Raw genomic sequence first — 22,120 nt, forward strand, 5'->3', positions numbered from 1 at the left:
CTAATAGTTGTCTACGAATCTCCAACATGAGTCTCAATAAGCATTTATTTTTGTAATACTTAAAGGTGAGAGTAGATGTACGTCCGGTGACGTCACCTCATCTCAAACGTCGCAGAGCCGATTTCAAGCAGAAAATCAGGTCAGTGGAAGTCTTTTTATATTCTTTAACTTTCTTACAATTGAATATACCGTAGAAAGAAACATTCCTTCACTAAATGATGGTCATGTAATATACGCGATGGGTTTTCGGTTCGCTTACGCTTTACATGGACTTGTGCTTGTAACAATATTAGTAGAGTCGTGAGTTAACTCGTAATGTTATCATGTTGGTTTTGAAGAACGTGTCTCTTTATACTGATTCATGATTTAAGCATCATTTTCACATATTTATATAGACTTGCAGGCTGCCAGGAAGCAGGAAGGTCGTGACATCTGATTGGAAAACAACAACAACACCTCAAAACAATTCGCTTGCCGTCGTAAACATTCCCGTCTGTTGTTTATTTTGCAACAAGTGATCACATTGCGCTTCATTTCAAATTGATTTCGGTTCGGTTCGGTTCGGTTCTGTGATGCAACGCGAGTGGACTGGACCGCGCGGCCCGTTCTTTGACCCAAATGCCCACCAAGCATTCGATTTTGTTTTCCTAACATTTATTGTCCATTATAATCGATTGATTTCATGTTAACGCAATACCAATATGTAAAATGATCAATTTTACATACAAACAAATTCAAATAACTTTAAAAGATACACATTGACAGATTGATTTGTATGTATTTTTTTGTAAAGACCATTTTAAAAGGAAATATATTTGAACACTAACAATATTTAAAAACACAATTAGTTATTAGTTGCAAAAAAAATACAATTAAACAAACTGTCAAGTAACTTTGACAATCATTCATTTTGAATTGATGCTTTTAAACATTTGATTTATTGCAAATAAGGAAAATTTGTAAAAAGTAAATGTATGCTTATATTTTGTTCAATCTGTTTTACATATACTTTATGTATAGATGTTCTTAAACTCTTTATGAAACATTTTCAAATTCTCCTTTTTTTAAATAATTATGCCTATATTTATAAGTAATACAATTTAAAAAGGAGAATGAGCATGATTAAAATAACCTGAAAATGATTTTGCTTGGTTTTATTCTGTCGTTGCCTGCGGCATTGCGAATGACAATCAGTAGTCGTTTGCTTTTTCTGGATGAAAACAAACAAACAAACAAAAAAATTGGCCCTGGCACATCTTTCTTTCCATTTGAAAAATGCCCCGTGGCACGAAATCTGTCCAGGAGCCCGGCAGCGGACGGCGATGGGCCAATGAGAGGCCAATGAGAGGCCAGTGAGCCTGCGGCTGCGCGCGTGTCATGGAGGTGATGGTGCTGGAACAGGTGGAGGCGCAGGTGGAGTGTCTGCTGGGCGGCCTCGGGTGCGAGATGACGGAGTGCGACGTCGGCCTGGAGCAGAGCAAGCCGGCGTCGCTGAGGAACAACGTCACGTACATCGTGTGCGCCGTCATCTTCAACGACAAGGTGACGCCCGCCCGCCCGCTCGCTCGCCGTCGCAAACATTCGGCACACGCTCGCCGTTGTTGCCTAATTGGTTGTGCGTGTGTGAGTCAGGAGGAGGTTCTGATGGTCCAGGAGGCCAAGCAGGACTGTTACAAGAAGTGGTACCTGCCGGCGGGGAGGGTGGAGGTAGGCGAGAGCCTGCAGGAGGCGCTGCTGAGAGAGGCGAGTGCAAATCTTGACCATTCAAGATGCCCGTGGACACAAACGGCCTTGGAATGGCTTCGGCATGAAATGGAAAACTTGCTGGCAATTTTCCTGAAAACTTGCTGGCAATTTTCCTGAAAACTTGCTGGCAATTTTCCTGAAAACTTGCTGACTCATGTTCCAAATTTGTTTGGGCTGAGAATTGTTTCAAACACACACAATTTCTGTTCTTTTATCTTTTGCATGCAGGTGAAGGAGGAGGCGGGCTTTGAGTGTCAGCCAATCACGTTGCTGCTGATCCAGGAGCAGGGACCTCAGTGGATCCGCTTCATCTTCCTGGCCCAGATCACAGGTGAGCGCCGGCACGTCTCTTTCCGGTCGGCCTTGCAAGTACGGCAACCGCAGCGCGTTTAACCGTCAGGCGGGAGCATCAAGACGTCATCATCGGCCGATCGGGACTCGCTGCAGGCCGCCTGGTGGGACCGACGGGCCCCGCTCCCACTGAGGGGCCGGGACATCTTGCGTCTCATCGACTTTGGCTCCAAGTAAGACCTTGTTGTGTTTACAAGTTGGATAATAAGAACAAGAGCAAAATTCAAGCCTGGGGCTCATCAGAGGAACCCGTCACGCCATCTTGCTCCCGAGTCAAACTGCTCTTGGACTAGCGTCTGGGCCAAGGGGGTCTTGGACTGCGCGAGTCTCGGAGTCAGCGTGGTTTTTGGACTCGTCTCTGAGTGTCCCCGTGCTGCGTTCAGGTACCGTCATGACGCCTGGCATCCCGTCACGCTGCCGCTGGACATGAGCTGCCGCCGTGTGGTCCAGAGGTTGGTGCTGATCTTCAGCGTAGAACAGAACGTCTGGATCCTCTTGCTCAAAGGTAGACACGCCCCCAGCGTCATCATCTTTTGCTGGTCCACTGTAAAAACGTACGGAACGGAAAGAACAGAAAAGGACTTTCTTGTCAAAATACTGGTTTTTATTTGTCCACTTTTTGACTCAAGATTTTGCTTTATTTTCAGGGTTTCTTCATGTTTCGTCAGAAACATTTTTAAACAATTAAATGAACTAGAAATACGTTAAGTAAACATTGTATGACAAATAATAATGCTTAAAGGTGCATTGTGCCGTTTAAAAAATGATTTTTTTCGACATCACGCATGCTCCATCTATGCCCAGATGAGTACGAAGAGCCCTGACTGTACCTATCAACTGAAATCTTCCTTTTGGAGTGGAGTGAGCGGGCCGGACCCGCACACTCCACCGTTTCTTCGGGGAAGGAAGGGGCGGAGTTTTTCTTACCTCATTTTGAAGTCATGTCTTCATTCGTCAACTGTGGCTGTCGCTTTAAGATGGCGCGCGTACTCGCACGCCCGCCATGAACGAGCCTGACACAGATGATGCAGTTATGCTTTGGGCCAGAGGTGGCAGTCGCCAGTCCAAAAAAGTCACAAACTGCACAAAGAGCCTTTAAATGGACAGAAATGGGACCTTATTAGTTGTCATATTATGGAAAATGTTTCATCATTTTGTGCTCGTAATTCATTCACTAGAAATGATTTTTCCAACTTACGAGGCTCTCAAACCATTTTCCATTTTGACTCCTCATTCGCCTTCGCATTCGGGGTTCCGCATCTTGCTCAAGGATACTCCAACATGTTCGCAAAGGGGATGGAACCCACAACCTGAGGGATACCAAACGACCACTGAGCCGCGGCGCCACCGTTGCTTCTAATTGTATGAAATGTCTTCTTCGTTGGTAGCGCAGACGTCCCAAAACAGTCCAACTCTTGGCTTTGCATATTATTCACCCTCTCAAGCGTTCCCTTTTCCGTCCATCTCATTAGATGTCCTTTCAAAATAAATGTTTATGCAATGTCAATGAATGTTACCATTTTGGACATTACAGAAGTTGTAGTTATTTTCAATAAAAAGAAGTCAATTCACAAATCATTGATCGTACAAATGTTTTAAAGTTGTATTTGACATTTCCTTAAATAACAAGACAAGTCATTGTGAGATGAAGATTCATTTATATTCTAATGTGTTAAGTCATTCACTGGCAGCCATTTTAGAAAATGGCCACATTTTCAACACCCACGCGATATTATGCTTAATAATTAGAAATCAACCCAATGTGCCAAGTGACAGAATAGACGTCTCCTTCCTGCCTTGTCATGCATGCGTGGTCATTTGCTGACTTCCTGTGCCGCCCCTCCTCAGCCCCCAGGCCCCACCTGCCCGCGGCGGCGGCTCTGAAGACCCACGCCGTCACGTGGGCGGCCAACATGGTGGTGCAGGACGCCATGCCGTCGGCGTACTACGAGCACAACGTCAACACGCTGGGCGTGCTCAGCCTGCAGCACCACGGACGGCAACACGGCAAGACGGACGGCGTGTGCTTCAACACGCTGGTGGCGCTGCAGTCCGACCGCGTGGAGCGGGACCGGGACGGCGCCAGGATGCCCGCGCCGGCCATCGGCCGGCCGCCGCCGGTGGAGAACCCGCGCTACATCTGGCACCGGGTCCTCGCTCCCGCCGTCCGAGACAAACTGCTGGAACGGAGCAGAAAGGCCAACATCCTGCCCATGCACAGCCTCTACTGACGGACGGCGGGCGGACGGACGACGTTGTGCTCTCTACGTGAAAGGGCCAAGGGTCAGCTTTTAGTAGGGCTGTGTATACGTTTGAATTTCCTCAATCCCTTCCATTCACAATTTGTTTCTGATTCGATTCAATTCACGTCAATTCAATATTGATTAACTATGGAACATCAATTCTTGCTAAATATCAAGAACATGATAAAAAAAAAATAATCAAAATTCTATTTTGCAGAGGCAATAACTGGTTAAAGGTGTATTCAAGGATTTTTGGGAAAAGTAGAGGCCAAACAAACGTCTGTCACGTCAACGTAAGACCACCTTCCGACCTGCAGCCAAGTGGACGTAACCGAACGGGGACCCATCAGCCCACTTGGCGCCGCAATGGAGGTTTTGGCGCCCAACCTCAGAGAGGGATCGCTCGGCACAAGAGCGTACAGACCTTTGGATCAAAGGAAAACAAATCATTTGAAACATCTTGCAGAAACACACTTGGGGCGGCGTGGCTCAGTGGCAGAGTGGCCGTCTCCCAACCCGGGGTTGTGGGTTCGACTATGACAACCCCCAGTTGCTCCTGATGCTGCAGCAAGTCAAAGACCACTCGCTTGACGATACCACTGTAAATCATTTTCACGATCCTTTTCAGTTCGTCAGCTCGTGTTCACAAAGTCATTCTTTCTGCTCCAACAATGTATGCGCATCCCGATGATGTCATCGGTCTTTGGAGAGCAGCCACGAGACAGACGGCCATCCGACCGTGTACAAAGTTCTGTCCAGCCAGGCACCTTGCGCCTGGTCCCAGGTCCCAGGTCTCGGACGGCGCTCGAGAGCGGCACGTGTTGACGGCCGTGTCGTGTGTGACGCTTACCTGGCGACTGTGAGCGAAGATCAGCCTTTGGAACTTGGCTGCAGGGATGCCAGACGGGTCAAACACGAGAGAGCGCACGACAGGACAACGTGCAAAGTGAGCGCTCCGCACTTTTCAACCTTTTTCGCAGACCAACGTCTGACTGCCAGTGCAGGACCAGGAATAGAGCGGAAGATCGAAGTCCAGAATATTTTCTTCTTCTTATGTTATTCCAACAAAAATTGTCAAAGGAAGTATTGACATTCTTGTCACTTTTGTTGACTTTCTGGTGATGGAATAAAACTCGGATCAAATGGCACTTAACTCCTGCCGACTGATTTTCAGGACCGCCACAAACGTTTCACTTTTATAAACGGTCCCGTCACCAGTCAAAATAGAATTCCAGATATCGGCAACGTCATTCTTGCCATTCATGTGTGCGGCCCTTGTCATGACAGCTACCCACTATGTCAGGGGTGCTCAAGTTGGGTCCTCGAGAGCCCCAATCCAGCCTGTTTTTTTATGTTTCCCTCCTGCAGCAAAGCTGAATCTAATGAACGGCTAACCAGCAAGCTTTGCAGAAGCCTGATAACGATCCTGATCATGAATCAGGTGTGTTAGTGGAGAGACACATGGACAACAGGCTGCATAGGGGCACGATTGGAGATATCGGCAACTGCATTTCCAAATATCTGCAATTTTATTCTGCCTCGTCGCGATTCCACCTCAAGATATCAATAAAAACAGAACAAGGCAACAAGTGGATGAAGAAACAGCATGATTTATGTTTTAAATTGTACAACTTGCCTTAAATACATGTATAATAAGTTAATGTGATCAGTGTTTTCACACAAATGAATATAAAATGAATCCAAATATAACAATACATTTCAGAAGTGTATATCAACTGGCAGCCCTTCACATGACTCCGTACCCAGAGAACCTCTTAGCTTCGGAAAGCCTGGTGACCCCCGAATCTATATTTGGAAATAATAAAAGCTTTGATTTTTCAAGCTGCTCTCATAAACGTGCAAGTAACCATAGCAACCAACGATGGCAGGCGGGGAAGTAGGTGGACTCCACCGTCGTTTCAACAGGCCCACCACAATCACCCACACGTCAATTTGACCACAGTTGAGCTCGATGCCATTTCAAATGGAATAATAATCCAGATTTTCAATCGTCACACCATGTATTGAGGGTGTCCAAACATATGCCTGTTTCAATGTTTGCTCGCGAACGTTAACTTATGGCCATTAATGATTATACCAACGAAAATGATTTGCTCAAAATAAAATAGTAAATTCATACTGCACATAATATAATAATAACCCCACTTTTACCTTCAAAGTTTGCGATTTTCAAACAGGCGTGCTAGTAAACAGCTTCTCGCGTGGGGGTCCTGTCCATTTTGTAGGCGCTGAACGGAGCTTCACACAAAACAACAACAACACTTGAAAAAAAAGCGTAGTTTATTTTTACGGTAGATTTTTTTGTTTACATTCGGGCACACGGGGGAGTGAAAGTAGCAATTTTTAATGGCTTCTACCACCGCTTTGCTCTCGACCGCGGTAGATTACTACAACGACGAAGAGGAGCTCGACAGCGTGGACGACGACGACGAGCGCAGTTTTCGAGCGAGAGACTCAGAAGAAGGTAAAAAAAAAAGAAAAAAAAGGAAAGTGACTGACACACTCGGAAGAAGAAGAAAACAAACAACGACGACATGGACCGTGTCTTCCGAGCGACGAGGACATTTTTACTTTACCTGCCGGTCGTCTAGTTTGCGTCAACTCGGATTTTTGTTTTGAAGTATTGACGACGTTTGCGAGTGTATTCTACGGCGGCGATTACTGTCGTGAGGTACCGCGATTAGCCGGCTCGTGCTAACGGTCTTGTGTAGACGCACATTATTCATTTAGTCGTAACAATAATGCGAGTTTGCTAGAAACAGCCTTTGAACAAAGCGATCTAGCTTCGGCTCAAGTGACTCGCGCTGCGACGCGTCCACGGATCTTGTGTTGGTTCCGTGTTCTTGTTCAATGACACCCGTATTGGTCATATAATCTTCAGACGATTGCTCATTTGTCTATTCGGTCACATTAAGTGAGGCTTGAGCGTTTAGCATGAAAACAAACGACCTGCCAGCAGAGCAGATCGTTGCCCCCTCCTCGTCCTGCAACACTCTTTCATGCCAAAGAGACGCGACGACATTACGGCGAGAGGCGAAAAAAAGAGACGGGACGACGACCACGACCACGACCACAACCACGCCGATGACCGCCAACGCAGGTTCGCTCTTCAGAACTTGACGCACACTTTCGCTTTGGACGGTGCGCGTAATGTCGGCTGGAACCGCTTTCCGTGGTGGAATTATATGTGCGCCCCCCCCCCATCAAAACAGCTGACCGAGCTAACTTGAGCTAGCATTCGCTTCGTGCTACCTTCTTTAAATACTACAAATGTCATGAAGAGCAAAAGTTGTTGCCTCGGTTGTCGGTTCACCGAATTCACGGACACCGTTTGCCTTTAGTTTGACTGACGAAGAAAAGCAAAAGCTAAATCCGTGGCACTGGCCAAGTTTGTTAGCCAGTCGTCGGCGGCCTCAGGTTGCTCGTCTCCATGCGGCAAAAAACAGAAATGGAAGAAATGAACTTGCTTGTCACTTGCCGTTTCAAATGACAACCGAATCCGCTGCTAATGAACGACACGAGGGTTAAACCTGATGACCGGACCCGGAGACCGAAAGACCGAAAGACCACAAGATGTTGACCAAGAAGTGCCTAAGGCTCGTAAAAATCAGATCTAATAAAAATCACCGATTTCTAGCGCATTTCATACACAACGGAACTCAAAATGCTTCACATCATTAAAAGTATATAAAAAAATGCAGGTCGAGTTCACAAGAGTCAAAAGCAAAGTAAAGAAATAAAAAGTCGTCTGCAGATGACAAGAAATCAGGATTTAAAAAATACTTTGAAAGACAGTTAATTGCTTACAATTACCCCCCCCCCCCTCCTTTAAAAAAATCATTTTAGCAGGAGGGGAGGGGTGAGCAGTTGTGCACGGTGGAGGGAGGCATTAAGACGAAATAGACACTGCAAACATGAATGCCTTTTTGCTCTGTTGATGAATGTGCATTGTCCTGAAAAGAAAAGATGCCAGCGGGTACTTTTTAGCCCCATGGACAACATGAGTAGTCCACGAGTCTGTTCTAAAAATAGCTCACCAGTGACCGGGACCCTGTGACATACTAAGAGGGATGTTCGATACCACTTATTTTTCGGACCGATACCAGTACGAGTACTCAACTCAGCGACATATAAACCGGTACCAAAACCACTGCTACTTTTCACACATACAATTTCCCTTCAAATGACACAAATTAATGGCAAAATAGTATTCATATCATTTCTAATTCCTGATTGTAAAATGGCCACAAGAGGCACGAGTACTGATACGGCCGGCCGGGTATCTGTCCGGTACCGGTCGCTGGTATCGGTACTCGCCCGTTCCTACTTAGAAGATTCAAAACAGAAGAAAAATGTGAACAACATGGAACACATTTGTAATGTAACGCTCATTTTGTGTAAAAATGAACTTGATTATTTTTAACGAGGGGGAAAAGTATGTTTTTATTGAATATTTCAAGGAATTCCATTTTGGAGGCGTCATTTGAATACTGCGATGATATCTTGCTATCGCGCCGTCAGAATGATGAACTGCGGGCCACGCCTGCGAGTTGTCGAGCTGCCTTCAATTGATGCTTCTTCTTCTTCTTCTTCTTCTCTTTGCTTTGTGACGTCCGCCGCAGACACGGAAGACGCCAGCGAAACGGATCTCGCCAAGCACAACGAAGACGACTATGTGGAAATCAAAGAGCAGTACGTCTCCAAGTGAAGCTGCTCGCAAGATGTTTTTGTTGGAAGATGTCGCCTCCAATGTGCGTGCGTGCGTGCGTGCGTGCGTGTGCGTCTTTTCCAGAATGTACCAGGACAAGCTGGCGTCTCTTAAAAGGCAACTGCAGCAATTGCAAGAAGGTGCGACTGCGCCATTTTGCTGAGCGGAATGCGAACCTCGGCAGACAAAGTCAACTTTGATTGTATTTCTTTTTGCAGGCACGCTGCAAGAGTATCAGAAGCGGATGAAGAAGTTGGATCAGCAATACAAAGAGAGGCTTCGTAACGCAGGTGAGCGGCGCACGCTTGTGACGAGGCGCGGCGGCACAATTCGGGATTGCTTTTTCGCGCCTCCCTGAACGGAAAAGGAATCGATTCCGTAGCTGAGCCGCTGCAAAAAATCCACATTTCCGTGTTGTCAAGCAGAAAAGTGACAAAAAGGTTCCGGAATTCATCGCTCAAGATTTCACCAAAAATGCGTTGATTCTCATGAGATTAAGAATTTCTTTACTAAATCTTAAAAAAGAAAGAAAAGTTTCGTTTTCAGAAGATTTACACTTTCCTTTTTCTTTTAACGCAATTAGGACGTTGGACGTTTTTGTCTCTAAAATACATGAGTTCATTCATGTCACTTTTTAATCTTGAAAGTTGCCAACGTTATTCTCGTAAAATTATCGTACGTGTCTTTGGGGAGAAAATCGACTCAGGGTTTTGAATTTGATAAAACATTTGACTATTTTCTGTCCCCTCAAAAACATTGTTCAACATGTTCTTTTTTTTTTTTTATTACTGAAAGTTTTTTTTCTTCTTACAAATATCAAGCTTTACTCTTGTAACATTCTAACAATGTGCATATATAAAGCGGATAAAATAAATGCAAGAGTGAAGGCATGATGATGATGATGATGATGATGATGATGATGATGATGATGATGATGATGATGATGTGGTTGTTTATTTGCAGATCTTTTTCTCCAGCTGGAGGTGAGTTAGTCCGACGTCCTCTAACCGTTGCACTTGGTCAAGACTTGTCCGTCGTTTACGTCGTTTGCGTCGTTTGCGTCGCGTCGCGTGCGTGCAGACGGAGCAGGTGGAGAGGAACTACATCAAAGAGAAGAAGGCGGCGGTGAAGGAGTTTGACGACAAGAAGGTAGAGCTGAAGGAGAACCTCATCGCCGAACTCGAGGAGAAGAAGAAGATGATCGAGAACGAGAAGCTAACCATGGAGCTCACCGGCGGTACGACGTTTTCTCAAGGATTTTCAGGAGATTTGCTTTTGCAAACGAAGCCTTTTTTCTCTCCAGATTCCATGGAGGTCAAACCCATCATGACCCGCAAGCTGAGGAGGAGACCAAACGACCCCGTGCCCATTCCGGACAAGAGACGGAAGCCCGCGCCTGATATCCTTTACGTCTCTCATGCTGCCTCGTGTGGTCGAGGCGTGCGACTGCAGTTCCAGGCATCCTTTACGTCGCTTATCAAGTCATTTCACTCATTACGGAAAGAAACACACATTCATGCAAATGCTTTTGCTACAAATGCAATTTGCCTTTGAATTGTTTTTATGCAATATCTTATCGATCTATGGAAAGTCATTGAAGGTCATTTTTCTTTAACCGGCAAACGTTATGGCAAGCCGGCACATACGGTGATCAAAGTCGTTGGCGTTTGTCGCTCATCTTTCCTTAACTCTTCATACCGCAGCTCAATTATTTGCTAACGGACGACCAGATCATGGAAGATCTCCGAACGTTAAACAAGGTAATCGAGGAAACCCCCAAATCCGTAGCAACCCATCTCAGCTGTTTTGTGATGAGCTCATTGCCTTGTCGCCATTTTGTTTTGCAGCTCAAGTCGCCCAAACGAGCAGGTAGGCACGACGACTCGCTCCAGCTTTGGTGGTGGGATGCGTTCACCAGTCAGCGTTCAGCATTGTTAACAACATATCCATCTTTTTTTTAAATAGCTTAAAGCCCAAATGTGCCACGAGCTACAATACCGATTGCTTGTCCGTGCCACTAAATGGCGTCAAAGCACTACCTTTACATTAGACAGGGCTATGGCCTGACTAAATGAAGCGCTTTCCCTCACCCCAACATGTTTTTTTTGACACCATGATGCTACAAGATTGCACCCAAGCGCTACTTTTTTGTGGTCAATCGCCACGCCTTGAAAAAGTCTGTGTGGCCCGCCTCCCGCAGTGTCGCCGTCGTCTCCGGAGCACGTGCCCTCGGCGCCCTTGGAGTACCCGGCGCAGCGCTTCGAGGCTCGCATCGAGGACGGGAAACTCTACTACGACAAAAGATGGTGAGTGCCGCACGAACGCCGCTCACAAAAAGTTTGGCAAATCCGTCGGCCTCGTGCGGATGGAATTTGGAGCGCGCCGCGCAACCGGCGCCATTTTCCAAAGGCAGCTTGTTTTAGGAAAGGAAAAGTACAAAAACGTTGTCATTAACGAAGCAAAAGAAACAATCAAATGCTTTTTTATGTGATGTTTACAAAACTAACGTTGGTAATGAATTGAAATCAACTTCAAATGTGATTTTAAGTATATTTATTTGACCAAATTGATTATTCAAGCATTAATTGATGTCATGAGAAAATCTCTTGTTCACCACTAGGTGGCAACGTTTCCGCGTCCGTGGCAGCCACTCGTGTATTCCAAAATGTTGGCTCACAATCATTTCATGTATTTTTGCTTGTGTCCGCCCACAACCTTCTCGCAACAAGACCAGCGCCGCATGATCCACGAGTCACAAAGGGGTTTTATGTGACTTTTATTTTATTTTTTAAGATCGTCAACCTCCCCACAATATCGTAATAATGATCATATCGTGACCTTCCTATCGTGATATCGCATGGTGATGTTCGGCTATCATTAGATCCCGACGCGCAACGTAGTCTGCTTAAAGCAGTTTTGACGGCTGCCTAAAGTTGTCCGACCTTTGACCTTTTGCTCGCCCATCATGGACGTCACCGGTCCAAACCGACCTCGTAATCTTCTCCGAAGCGGCAACGCTGCCATCTGCTGCTTTGTCGTTTCCAAGCCTGACTTTCACAGGCAAGCCGCGCGAGAGCCCGCCCACGCCTCCCGTTGGCAAATGTGCTCGACCAATCGCAGTGTCGCGATTCCTCGTTGATGAAAAGGAACGTTGACGGCCGTTTCCTGCATGTTTTTTGTCCCCGTCAGGTACCACAAGAGCCAAGCCATCTACCTGGAGTCCAAAGACAACACCAAGATCAGTTGCGTCATCAGCTCGGTGGCCACCCACGAGGTGGGCGCTTTTTCCCGAGGCCTCGTCGGACGCCGCCGCCTTCTTGTTGTTGTCTGAGGCTGTTTTTGTTGTTGTCGCGGTGCAGATTTGGGTGAGGAAGACGAGCGACAGCACAAAGATGAGGATTTACCTGGCGCAGCTGCAGCGGGGAGCCTTCATCATCCGGCGGCGCTCGGCAGCTTGAGACCGTGACCTCGCCGACCCCTCAAAACTGTTTGCCTCTGCCGATCCCTCTTCCCAAATAAATCCCGTCTCGTCAAGTGCATGGCGGGGATTTTGTACGCGGCACTTTTAGCTCTTTCACTTTTGTTGGGTTTCGCCACCGCCGGCGTTCTTTTCTGTCCCGGAATCTTAATTGAGCACATGCGCGACCTTTCCCGTGCAAAGGTTGGCCTGAGGAACAAAACTGACAACATTTTAAAGAAATGAATACACGTCAAATGGATACGAAATCGATCTCTCGATATATCCCTAAATAAATACAAGTAAATATAAATACAGAAATAAAAAATGAGATTCAAAAAGACAAATCTATATCAAATAAAATATATAAATAGAATGAAATATCACTCAATCAATGAAAATGTTCTGCTCTCACATTTGTGTCACGCTGCAGACGCTGTGCCAGGACCAGATGTTATTCAAATGAGGGGGCGTGTCTTGGGTTGGGCTCCGCTGTTGCAAACTTTCAATGGTGGAGCGACTCGAGTGGCTCGTCGCGGTGACCGGCGTCCATTGCTGGAGCCGGCGAGACTTCGTTGTTCGCCCATGAAAGTCCAACCCAAGACACACTTAGGAAGGACCGCCCCCTCATTTGAATAACATCTGGTCCTGACAGAGCGTCTGCAGCGTGAAACCAATGTGAGAGCAGAGCGTTTTCATCGATTGATTGCTTTTTCATTCTATTAATATGTGTTTTTGTATTGATTTCCACATTTATTTTTTTATTTTTGGGATCTCATTTTTTATTGTCTTTATTTACGGTTGTATTTATTTTGACTTTTGTTTCAAATTGAGTCCGTTTTGCTTTTCCATACTTTCCACTGTTGGCCTGTTTCAAGCTGCTGGTGCCGTTTGGGTTTGGGGCTAACAAGAACCCTCAATGTCAATCTTGAAACGTGGGCCGTGTTGTGCATATTCAACACTTGCGAGCTGATTGTGACTTTTTAAGACTGGAGACCTCGGAAGACCCCCCCAGCGAGCTCAAGTCCTTTACGTTCAAGTTTCATCTTTTTCTTCCCTGGCGGCGTTGTGTCCGTTTCTTGAGCGAGATGCGCTTTTTTTGCTCTCCGCCATTAAGCTGCGCTGACGGGGATGGAAAAAAGCCCCGGGTGGGAACACGATCCTCATCCTGCGTTTTGTTATTTTATCTTTTATGTTTTCATCATCTCAATTTTGCTACATCTTCGTGACAATAAAAGGCTGTCTGTTCCATTTTATTCTTTCAAGTTGTTTTTGTGCTTTGTACACAAGCACAAATCTCTTCAACCTCTGAAGATATCAAAACACTAGTTTGCCATTTTATGTGCACTTTTTCCTCACCATACTCATAAGTTCACAAGTTAGGGTTTTTCCTGTGTACAAAATTCAGAGGCGGCCCCCTCCGCCAAATTTGCTCGTTACCTCCAGCCTGAGCCACTGGTTCGGTTTCCATCCAATTGTTTCCCATTTTTTAAGTGAATTTACCGCACGCGGACATGCGACGTGCGCCCGTTTCCATCTGTTCTTCGTTTGCCGATATTGAGAGGAGACTCCGCCGCTGTAGGTGGCGCTATACACGGTAGAGATGTGATCCAGCAGTCATTTCAAAGAAGAAGAAGACCAGGAAGCGACTGCGCCGTGCGATGACGTCGTATGAGTTTGCTTTTGTAATTCTTGATCAACCGGAGTTTCTTTTCTGCTTTCCATCTCATTTGCATGAATATTCGCTTCTTTAATGAATTCCCAAAAGATTTCTGTTTGGTCGTCGCCCCAAACAGACCTTACTTTATCGCCCGCCATTGCTTTGGGACCACAAACGTACGTGCGACGTCAAATCCGGTCTTGTTTCCGCAGCCAAAGTTTGCATTTACGCTTCAAAATCAATCCCCTCAAAGCGTCAAATTTTTTTTGCCAATTTTGGGCCCTTTTTCCATTTCTAGCGTTTCCATTCCGTTTTATTTTCGCATTTTATCTTGGCTTTCATCTGCCGCCCACGGGCACTCTTCAAATGGAGCAATGGCCGCCGCGCAGCTTGTGAGCGATCAGCGTCATCAAGCGGACAAACAAGTCATCATTCAACACCACTCGGACCAACTGCATTCCGCGTCCGTGTGAGTGGATCGACGGTTGGAGGTGCGAAAAGAAAAGAGTCAAAGTGTTCAAGAGGCGAGGAAGGCGAGAGGCGGCACGGAGGACCAAAACTGCCCAAATCGAAAAGGAATGAATGAAAGTCCACATCAAAATGGATATGAAAACAAAATCAACATTGGCCATTTAACCACATGCTGCTTCACCGCTGCTCGATCGCAGCAAAGGCAACAATTTGCTTGAAAAGACTTGATTGGCTCGCGGTCGGTCGGATTTCGGCCATGACGTCAACGTCGCCTATTTCGAACATGAACACGCAAATTGGGACGAATGGGCGCGTGTGTCATGCACGTTGCGCTTGGGGCCACTTGAGTCATCGCGCGTGCGTGCGTGCGTGTGCGTGCGCGCACGTGTGTGCGTGTCTCCAAGACAATCACATTAAATCCAAGGTGACAGCGTTCATATTTCAGTGCACGCAGGAAGAGAAACGTTACGTCGCAATGCGCACTCGGCGGCCATTTCATGAGGTCCACTTGCACCGTCATAATGGCAGTCCAAAATGGTGGCAAGCTTGCTTTTCTGTTCAGATGCTAAGCTGTTAGCATGTTAGCATTGGATCCATTTTCATATTTGGACAGCGTCTTTTCGTCCCATCAGCTCCAAACTTTTCCACGACAAGATCGCGACGTGCACAAGCAGAACGCGCTTAACGTGCTAACTGTTATGCTAGCGCGTCCGTAACGCGCTTAACGTGCTAACTGTTATGCTAGCGCGTCCGTAACGCGCTTAACGTGCTAACTGTTATGCTAGCGCGTCCGTATCATATTACAGCGAGTCGTCACCTTGGCGTGCGCAAGTCATGAAATGCAAAATGATAAACGCCGATCGGCTCAGTCGCCTCAAGAGGAACGAAGTCGAGGGAAAAATGTGTTTCCTTCTCGTGGCCGTCCGATGAAATCATCTCAGCTCGCTCGGAGGGCTTTCTTATGCTTTATGATTCATAACTGAGCATGTTGCGAAGCCTCTTAACGTACGATATTCGCGTCTTTCCGTGAGCTGCCGCGTCCTAAAAGTGAAAGAAAATCACGGCAATTAGCGGCAGCGTGGAAGCGAGACGCTCGTGGTTCGACGACGGCTAAAAAAGACATTTGCTTGCCAACGTGTCAACAAAAAAACAATTTTTCTGCTAGCACGCCAACATTTGATCCATTTTGGTTTGAGCTTGCTTGACTGCTTGGCATATCAAATCCTCAACAATTAGCATTAGCGCCTTTGATGCTCACCTTGCTGTATGTTCAGTGACGTCAGTATTGCGTTGTTTTTTTTTTGCCTCCAACACGCTACGAGCTTCAGACCAGCGATCGTGATTCAAGTTAGCATATTTAGCATGAAAGGATTCGATCCATCCTCGATTGAAAACGTAGCCAATGAAAAATCCTTATTCGTCGGCATTAGCACATTTGGTACTCAAGGTTGCGATCTTGCGAGATGTTAGCATAGCAACTGTTAGCAAGTTAGCATTCGACCCGTTTGCATTTGCATCTCACTGACCACAGAGACGTTTGTCACATCCGTGTCAGTCTGCTTCTTTATTGGCAAAGCAAGTTTTAGCATGTTAGCATGACCCCCCCCCCCCCCCCCCCCCCCATCACACACGCACACGCGCGCACACACAACAGAGTGAAAGGTGCTTCCGGGATATCCTGACCAAAGTCAGACGTAAGCGTCGTCTTAATGTGTTAGCCGTGCAAGCGTGAAAGGTTCGTCTTGTCGCCTCCGGGCGCAAATGGAGGTTGTGGCTTCATTTTGCCCCCCCACAAAATCTGTTGGCAGCGCGCGTGCGTGCGTGCGCGCGTGCGTGCGTGCGTCTGGCGCTCCAACGCTGGGCGGTCTCTCGCCCCATTTCAAGGTAGACCGCTTGCTGCATTTGGCGGACGTAATTCGTCAGGAATGCGGCATATTTTTTCCCTGTTGCCATTTTTCTTCTTCTTGGCGGCGCCGGACGTCCTTCAGGCTTCTGCGGACGCCATTTTGACGACAACGAAATCTGATGAGCGCTTTGCGGCAAACAGCGCTCGTCATTTTCAATGTGACCTCAGACAAATCGGAAGAACAAACACACGCGAAGAAGAAGAACACTCGAAACGTCCGACGTTGACCAAAATATGGACGTCGCTTTTGTTGACGGCTCGTCATCGCTTTTCACCGTTTTTGCGTGCATTCATTTAAGACGAAATCAGAACTGCTCAAGTCGAAATTCTGACAAACCCAAAGTTCTATTTATTGGGGTCAGTGCGATAATATTACATATTTATATATTTCCCCCTGTTGACCGACTTATTTGTGTTTTTGGGGGAGTTTTTAAATGTCAAATGTTTTTGTGTGTGACAGTTTTAACATGCGTCAAATATTCTTGGATTTCTTTGCCTTCTGCCACCGTTAACGGGGTCCGTCGCTTCCGTCGCGTCCGTGGCTTCCGTCGGGACGCCAACGTCCTGATGACGGTTTGACTTCCTTTCTGCCAACTGCCGACATCACAAAATTCCTACATTTAAAATCAACCCCAAACGGTGAACGGAAGTGAAGGACCTTTTCGCTGTCGTTTCTGGTAGACTTACTTTTGTTTGCGGGTTTTCCCCAAAAATATTTTTGTTTTTGTTAACTAAAATATCTTGTAGACTCAATTGTCTCAAGTGTTTGCAAAAAGAGCGCAGCTTCGTTCAAGAACAACAAAAGTGAATGAAACATTCATCACCAAAAAGCTTGTCAGCCTTTTGGCTAATCTCAAATGTAATGAAAGTCGACGAGCTTAATGCTAACTTGTGATGCAAAACTGAAAGCGAAATTAGCATCGGTGTTATGGCGGCGACCATTCCAAAATAACGGCCCACTGTGAAACCCGGCTCTCCATTTTTTGGTGTGTGTGCACATTTTCCGCTCGGAAGAAAAAGTGACGCCGTGAGAAGAAAGAAAAAGCGTCGAGGTTCTTTGAAAAGGCCTTGAAGTTGGCGTGTCTTCAATGGCGGCGACGCGCGCGCGACGGCGACGCGCGCGCTACGCCGGCGGCGACGCGCGCGCTACGGCGACGGCTCCTTTCAAGGACAAACGCGGCAACGCAAACATGCCCGATGAGAGACGCATTCGACGTCGCGTCGGATGTCGTGAACAACCTTTTCGTCATTGGCCTCATTTCACGATATTCAAAGTATCACGACGGACGCGTCCTTAATTCGATTGAGCCAAAAACATCTGGAGAAAATCTTTCTTTCTTTCCTTATTTTCAAGGATTTGTTCGTCTCTTGTTATCATTAAAATCTTTCTTTCGTGAGGATGTCAAATGAAAGTTTGTGTTTTTTTCAATTCATCATTTTTAGTTAGCATAGCCACTGTTAGCACGCGGTCATTTGATCACTTCGGTGTGTGCGTGATGCGGAGGCGGCACTTCTTCTTCATCGGCGACTTTGTGATGAAGACGTACGACGAGAGCTCTTCATTGCGCCGCAAAGGAAAGCGATACGCACGCCTGGCCCCGCCCCCCGCCAGGCCCCGCCCCCCGCCAGGCCCCGCCCCGCCGTGGCGTTCATTGATGCCCAATTAGCCGGCACGCCTTCAGCTCAGGAGCGCATTACGAGCTCAGTATAAGAAATGAATCGAAAGACGTTTCTCGAACCCTCCAACGAGCAAAGCAGAAAATTGTTTGCATTTGATGTTTTCTTTTGTTAACGAGCTCTCCTGATTGGTCCGAGCGGACGCGGAAGGGTCAGCAACGCGCTCCCAAAGACGCGTAATCGGCGCGCGGCTCGTCGGGAGCGCGTCTTGAACTTCTTCACTCGGAGGCTGAATTGTCGCGAGTCAAACGGCGAGTTTCCCGCGTCCGGCGCTAACGAGCGGGCAAGCGAACAGCAGGTCACGTGAGCCGCGCCACAACGGTGGCCATTTTGGCTGCGCATTTGGCCTTCCGTGATGAGCAATGACATCAAAAGACGCGGACGTTGTCGTCCACTTGGCGTCACGAGTCCGCTTCCCGTCCAATTGCTCGCAATCGTCGAAGCCGCGAAATTGAGTGAAAACGCGCAAAAGGCGACGTGTGCTCGTTTCCATCTGTTGTTCTTTTGCCAATATTGAGAGGAGACTCCGCCGCTGTAGGTGGCGCTATACGCCATACAGATGTGATCCAGCAGTCGTTTTAGAGAAGAAGAAGAAGAGCAGGAAGCGACGGCTCGTCGTACGAGTTTGCTTTTGCGTTTCTTTGCTGTTTTCCATCAGAAAAGGTTTGAATATTCGCTTCTTTCATGAATTACGAACAGATTTCTGTTTGTCGCCCCCCAAACAGATCTTACTTCATCGTCCGACATTACTTTGTGACCACGTGTGACGTCATATCGGGTCAAAACGTGCCACGTGTGTCCGTCTCGCCAGCGTTTATACGCAAAACTTGTTTCCAGAGCCCAAGTTTTTCTTTTTCTTTTTTCGCTTCGCTTCAAATTCAACCTTCGTCCAAGCGTAAAAACGGTTTTGTAAATTTGGGGCCCGTTTTGGATTGCTAGCATTTCCATTCCGTTTAATTTTTCACATACAGTAACGATATTTGGGGGGAAATTTCCATTTTGCAACTTGAAATCCCCCCAAAATGTCTTAAACTGAAATGAATCCAATTTAAAAAATATTTTTCACAATCGTAACATGAATTCATATTTGTGATGACAAGAATGAAGCCATTTTAAGATATCATTTAGAATTGTACTTTTGTACTTGAATACGTTTTTAAAATGTGAAACAATACACAAATGATGTATTGAGTGAATTTTGTAATCAAATTCCTAAAATTGTCGTCTTCAATGTGCTCATTTGAAGAAATAAAAAGATGACATCTCTCTAAGAAGAATTCCTTTAAGATGAATGTTATTTTCATATTTTCGTAAACTAAGTGCAACCTGTCCCACCTTTTGATTTGTGGCAACCCCGCCAAAAACAACAACAACAACAACAACAACAACAACAACAACACGTCAGCTCACACGCTGCGTTTGCGTCTGGAGACGCGCGGAAACATCAGGATCGGGCGCCTTGTCAACTTCTTTTTTCTTTCCCCTCCGGCAGCAGCGTCGTGTCATTAACTCGCTACGGTAACCATGGCAACCCACGGCAACCCACGGCAACCCACGGCCACGCGCCGCTCGCTGAGCTGCCGTCAAGAAAAACAGCAAACGTCATCAGCGCAAGCGTTTGCATGTTGTCACCTTGAACAAGAGAACAAACATGAAACATGACAAGTATACTATGGAATGTCATAATATTATCATGTGTGTGTGTGCGTGTGTGTGTGTGTGTGTGTGTGTGTGTTAGGGGTGTCAGGGATTCAAAATTGTTATCTTAATTAATCGCACGACTTTGGTAGTTAACTCACGATGAATCGGAAATTTTGTATCTGTTCTAAATGTACAATAAAATAACATAAAAGTGGGGAAAATATTAAATATAATATAATAATATATATGAAATGAGAAAGAATGCATCTTTTCTTCACTGATTCAGTCGTTCCATAATGACACAATTAATGAATGAATGACGATGCACGAACGTTTGCATTCTTTGCATTCCGTTGATTTGAATTCGCTGCATGATTTGATCAAGTGCGACTGTTTGTCTTCTCTTAAACGCATTGAAAATGTTTTCTTGAGGTTTTTTCCTGATGCTCTTCTTGTTGTTGCACTAAAATGAGGGCAAAGTGACAAAGAGGTCGACGCCGGCGGCCAGACGAGCCCGACCCGGCCCGGCCCGACCCGGCCCGGCCCGGCCCGGCCGAGCCCGTCAATTAGGGCACGCTGTTCGCCGGCTGCTCATCATCGCGGAGCCGATCTTCTTCTTCTTCTTCTTCTTCCAACAGCAGCTCCATCTTCAGGATGCCCCCCCCCCCCCCCCCACCTCTTCAGGATGGTGAATGCTGCATTCCAAGATGGTCGCACGTCAGAAAGATCCCAGTTGTGTTTTCCCCGTTCCGACCTGAACGCGTCGGAGGCCAAAGTAAACAACCAAAATGGCGGATAGTGATCCATTGTTTTTGTATTTTGGTCGTCAAAACTCATTTTGACCTTCTCACAATGTTGCTTCATTTATTGTTTGTATCTTATTTCCTACAGTTCAGGATGTCTCGCTTCACAAAGCGAGGCGTCTTTGTCGCTGGCCGCACGCAACGCTTTCAAGCGCGAATGCTTAACGTCCGATATTTGAAGCTATTACGATCTCCGTTATTGGAAACCCCCCCAAAAAGTATTGGCACAAACATCCAAACACGCTATTTGTATTTCTTGTCAACTTCAGAGTTTTCACACAAAGAAAATGTGCGAGTTTTTTTTCTCGGGATACCCCCCCCCCTAAAAAAAACATAAATAAATATATATATACAGTATATTTATACATGGCCCTAATATGAGGGATGCAACGAGAACGGCATGATATCGTGATATTAAAAGCGCCACGATATCGTTTCACGAAAATCTGTTGAAGAAATCAGGTCGATTTCCATTTGTTCCGTTCTAGCACCCTCTGGTGGCTACCTTTTGTGTGCAGTTTAATTGGGTTTCAAATCCACGCTCATCATCAGAACGTAATCAGCTTGTGAAGCGGAACTCGATATGTGCGTGCATTCAATCAATATTAAGTCTTGTTAGAGATTGTAGGTTTGATTCCATGCATTACTGTTAAGTACAAAAGCACGTTTTTATTTTTTATTTTTTAGTATGACCTCTTTTTTTTCTTTTTTTTACAATATTGTGTTTTTTCTTTTTTTCCTATCGCCAAGCTCCTCGCAATATTGTGCTCGTTGTGACCTTCCTCTCGTGATCATAAGCTGAAGTTTGCAGATGGTTCCGTCCCCGCCGAACGCTGCCGAACGCTGCCGAACGCTGCCGAACATTCCCGCCTGGCCCGATAACGGCCAACACGAATGAGGCGCAAATGAAAGGATGCGCTCGCCTGAAAGTGCCGCGAGTTGCTGATCCATCGTCACGTTCTCAGTTTGTCAACAAGAAGGCGAACGAGCACTTTGGAGCTTTTTTAGCGGCGACAAGCGAGAAGCAAAGCCTCCGCGAATGCGTTTCTGCTCCCTCAACTCCATTTTTGATTGCGGCTTGCAAGTCTTTGTGATCCTGCTCAACTCCCAACGTGTCAAGTCCCACTTTTGGAAAGTGCCAGGATGTTTGTTGCTCTTTGTGAGGGCGTGTCATGTTGCGGAGGAGGAGGAGCCAGCGGAGAGCAAAAGGCGGCCCTGGGGGGGGCAAACGTGTCACGCGCTCTCAAGACGCTGGCGCAGTGCGTGCGCGCGCGCGTGCGTTCATGAGCCGCGCTCTGTTCGCAACTCTTGAAACATAACATTTATTCAAATGTCGTTGCGGTCAACCGACAGTCACACAAGCGCCACAAAACAAAACAAAACAAAACAAGGTGCATCCGCACAACGTGAAAGGGGCAAAGTTATTTGAGTTCACC

At 46.4% G+C, this 22,120-nt stretch overlaps 2 protein-coding genes across 6 annotated transcripts; both read left to right on the top strand.

The window, feature by feature from the left end:
* The first annotated feature begins 71 nt into the window (after positions 1–71).
* Positions 72–6,182, top strand: nudt18 (nudix (nucleoside diphosphate linked moiety X)-type motif 18). Of its 2 annotated transcripts, XR_015094922.1 has the most exons (8): positions 72–139; positions 1,303–1,542; positions 1,633–1,743; positions 1,975–2,077; positions 2,147–2,270; positions 2,481–2,602; positions 3,946–4,380; positions 4,558–6,182. XR_015094922.1 is itself a non-coding variant. In XM_086077001.1 (7 exons), exons 2-7 carry the CDS (start codon positions 1,378–1,380, stop codon positions 4,326–4,328), a joined length of 1,008 nt encoding a protein of 335 aa, XP_085933127.1. In that variant the 5' UTR covers positions 72–139; positions 1,303–1,377; the 3' UTR covers positions 4,329–6,182. The 2 variants fall into 2 exon arrangements, 1 of the variants encoding a protein (XP_085933127.1); XM_086077001.1 differs by having other exon boundaries at positions 3,946–6,182.
* A 394-nt stretch (positions 6,183–6,576) lies between these two features.
* Positions 6,577–13,782, top strand: suds3 (SDS3 homolog, SIN3A corepressor complex component). Of its 4 annotated transcripts, none has more exons than XM_086076771.1 (12): positions 6,577–6,825; positions 8,984–9,053; positions 9,154–9,209; positions 9,288–9,359; positions 10,033–10,052; positions 10,150–10,306; positions 10,373–10,527; positions 10,773–10,829; positions 10,917–10,938; positions 11,270–11,375; positions 12,259–12,343; positions 12,429–13,782. In XM_086076771.1, exons 1-12 carry the CDS (start codon positions 6,708–6,710, stop codon positions 12,525–12,527), a joined length of 1,017 nt encoding a protein of 338 aa, XP_085932897.1. In that variant the 5' UTR covers positions 6,577–6,707; the 3' UTR covers positions 12,528–13,782. The 4 variants fall into 4 exon arrangements, with proteins under 4 accessions (XP_085932897.1, XP_085932899.1, XP_085932896.1 ...); XM_086076773.1 differs by having other exon boundaries at positions 10,373–10,468; positions 10,768–10,829; XM_086076770.1 differs by lacking the exon at positions 6,577–6,825 and adding an exon at positions 6,835–7,461.
* The last annotated feature ends 8,338 nt before the right edge of the window (positions 13,783–22,120 follow it).

The sequence above is a fragment of the Leptonotus elevatus genome, chromosome 5 (assembly GCF_054856555.1).
Source record: "Leptonotus elevatus isolate MCC_2025b chromosome 5, RoL_Lele_1.0, whole genome shotgun sequence".
NCBI lineage: Eukaryota > Metazoa > Chordata > Actinopteri > Syngnathiformes > Syngnathidae > Leptonotus > Leptonotus elevatus.

Excerpts from the sequence above, each read along its gene's own strand:
- nudt18 (XM_086077001.1), top strand. The coding sequence starts at position 1,378 with ATGGAGGTGATGGTGCTGGAACAGGTGGAGGCGCAGGTGGAGTGTCTG. Across the intron at positions 1,744-1,974 it reads AGGAGGCGCTGCTGAGAGAG|GTGAAGGAGGAGGCGGGCTT; the intron begins GCGAGTGCAAAT and ends TTTTGCATGCAG. Across the intron at positions 2,078-2,146 it reads CTTCCTGGCCCAGATCACAG|GCGGGAGCATCAAGACGTCA; the intron begins GTGAGCGCCGGC and ends TTTAACCGTCAG.
- suds3 (XM_086076770.1), top strand. The coding sequence starts at position 7,296 with ATGAAAACAAACGACCTGCCAGCAGAGCAGATCGTTGCCCCCTCCTCG. Across the intron at positions 7,462-8,983 it reads GCCGATGACCGCCAACGCAG|ACACGGAAGACGCCAGCGAA; the intron begins GTTCGCTCTTCA and ends CGTCCGCCGCAG. Across the intron at positions 10,053-10,149 it reads ATCTTTTTCTCCAGCTGGAG|ACGGAGCAGGTGGAGAGGAA; the intron begins GTGAGTTAGTCC and ends GCGTGCGTGCAG.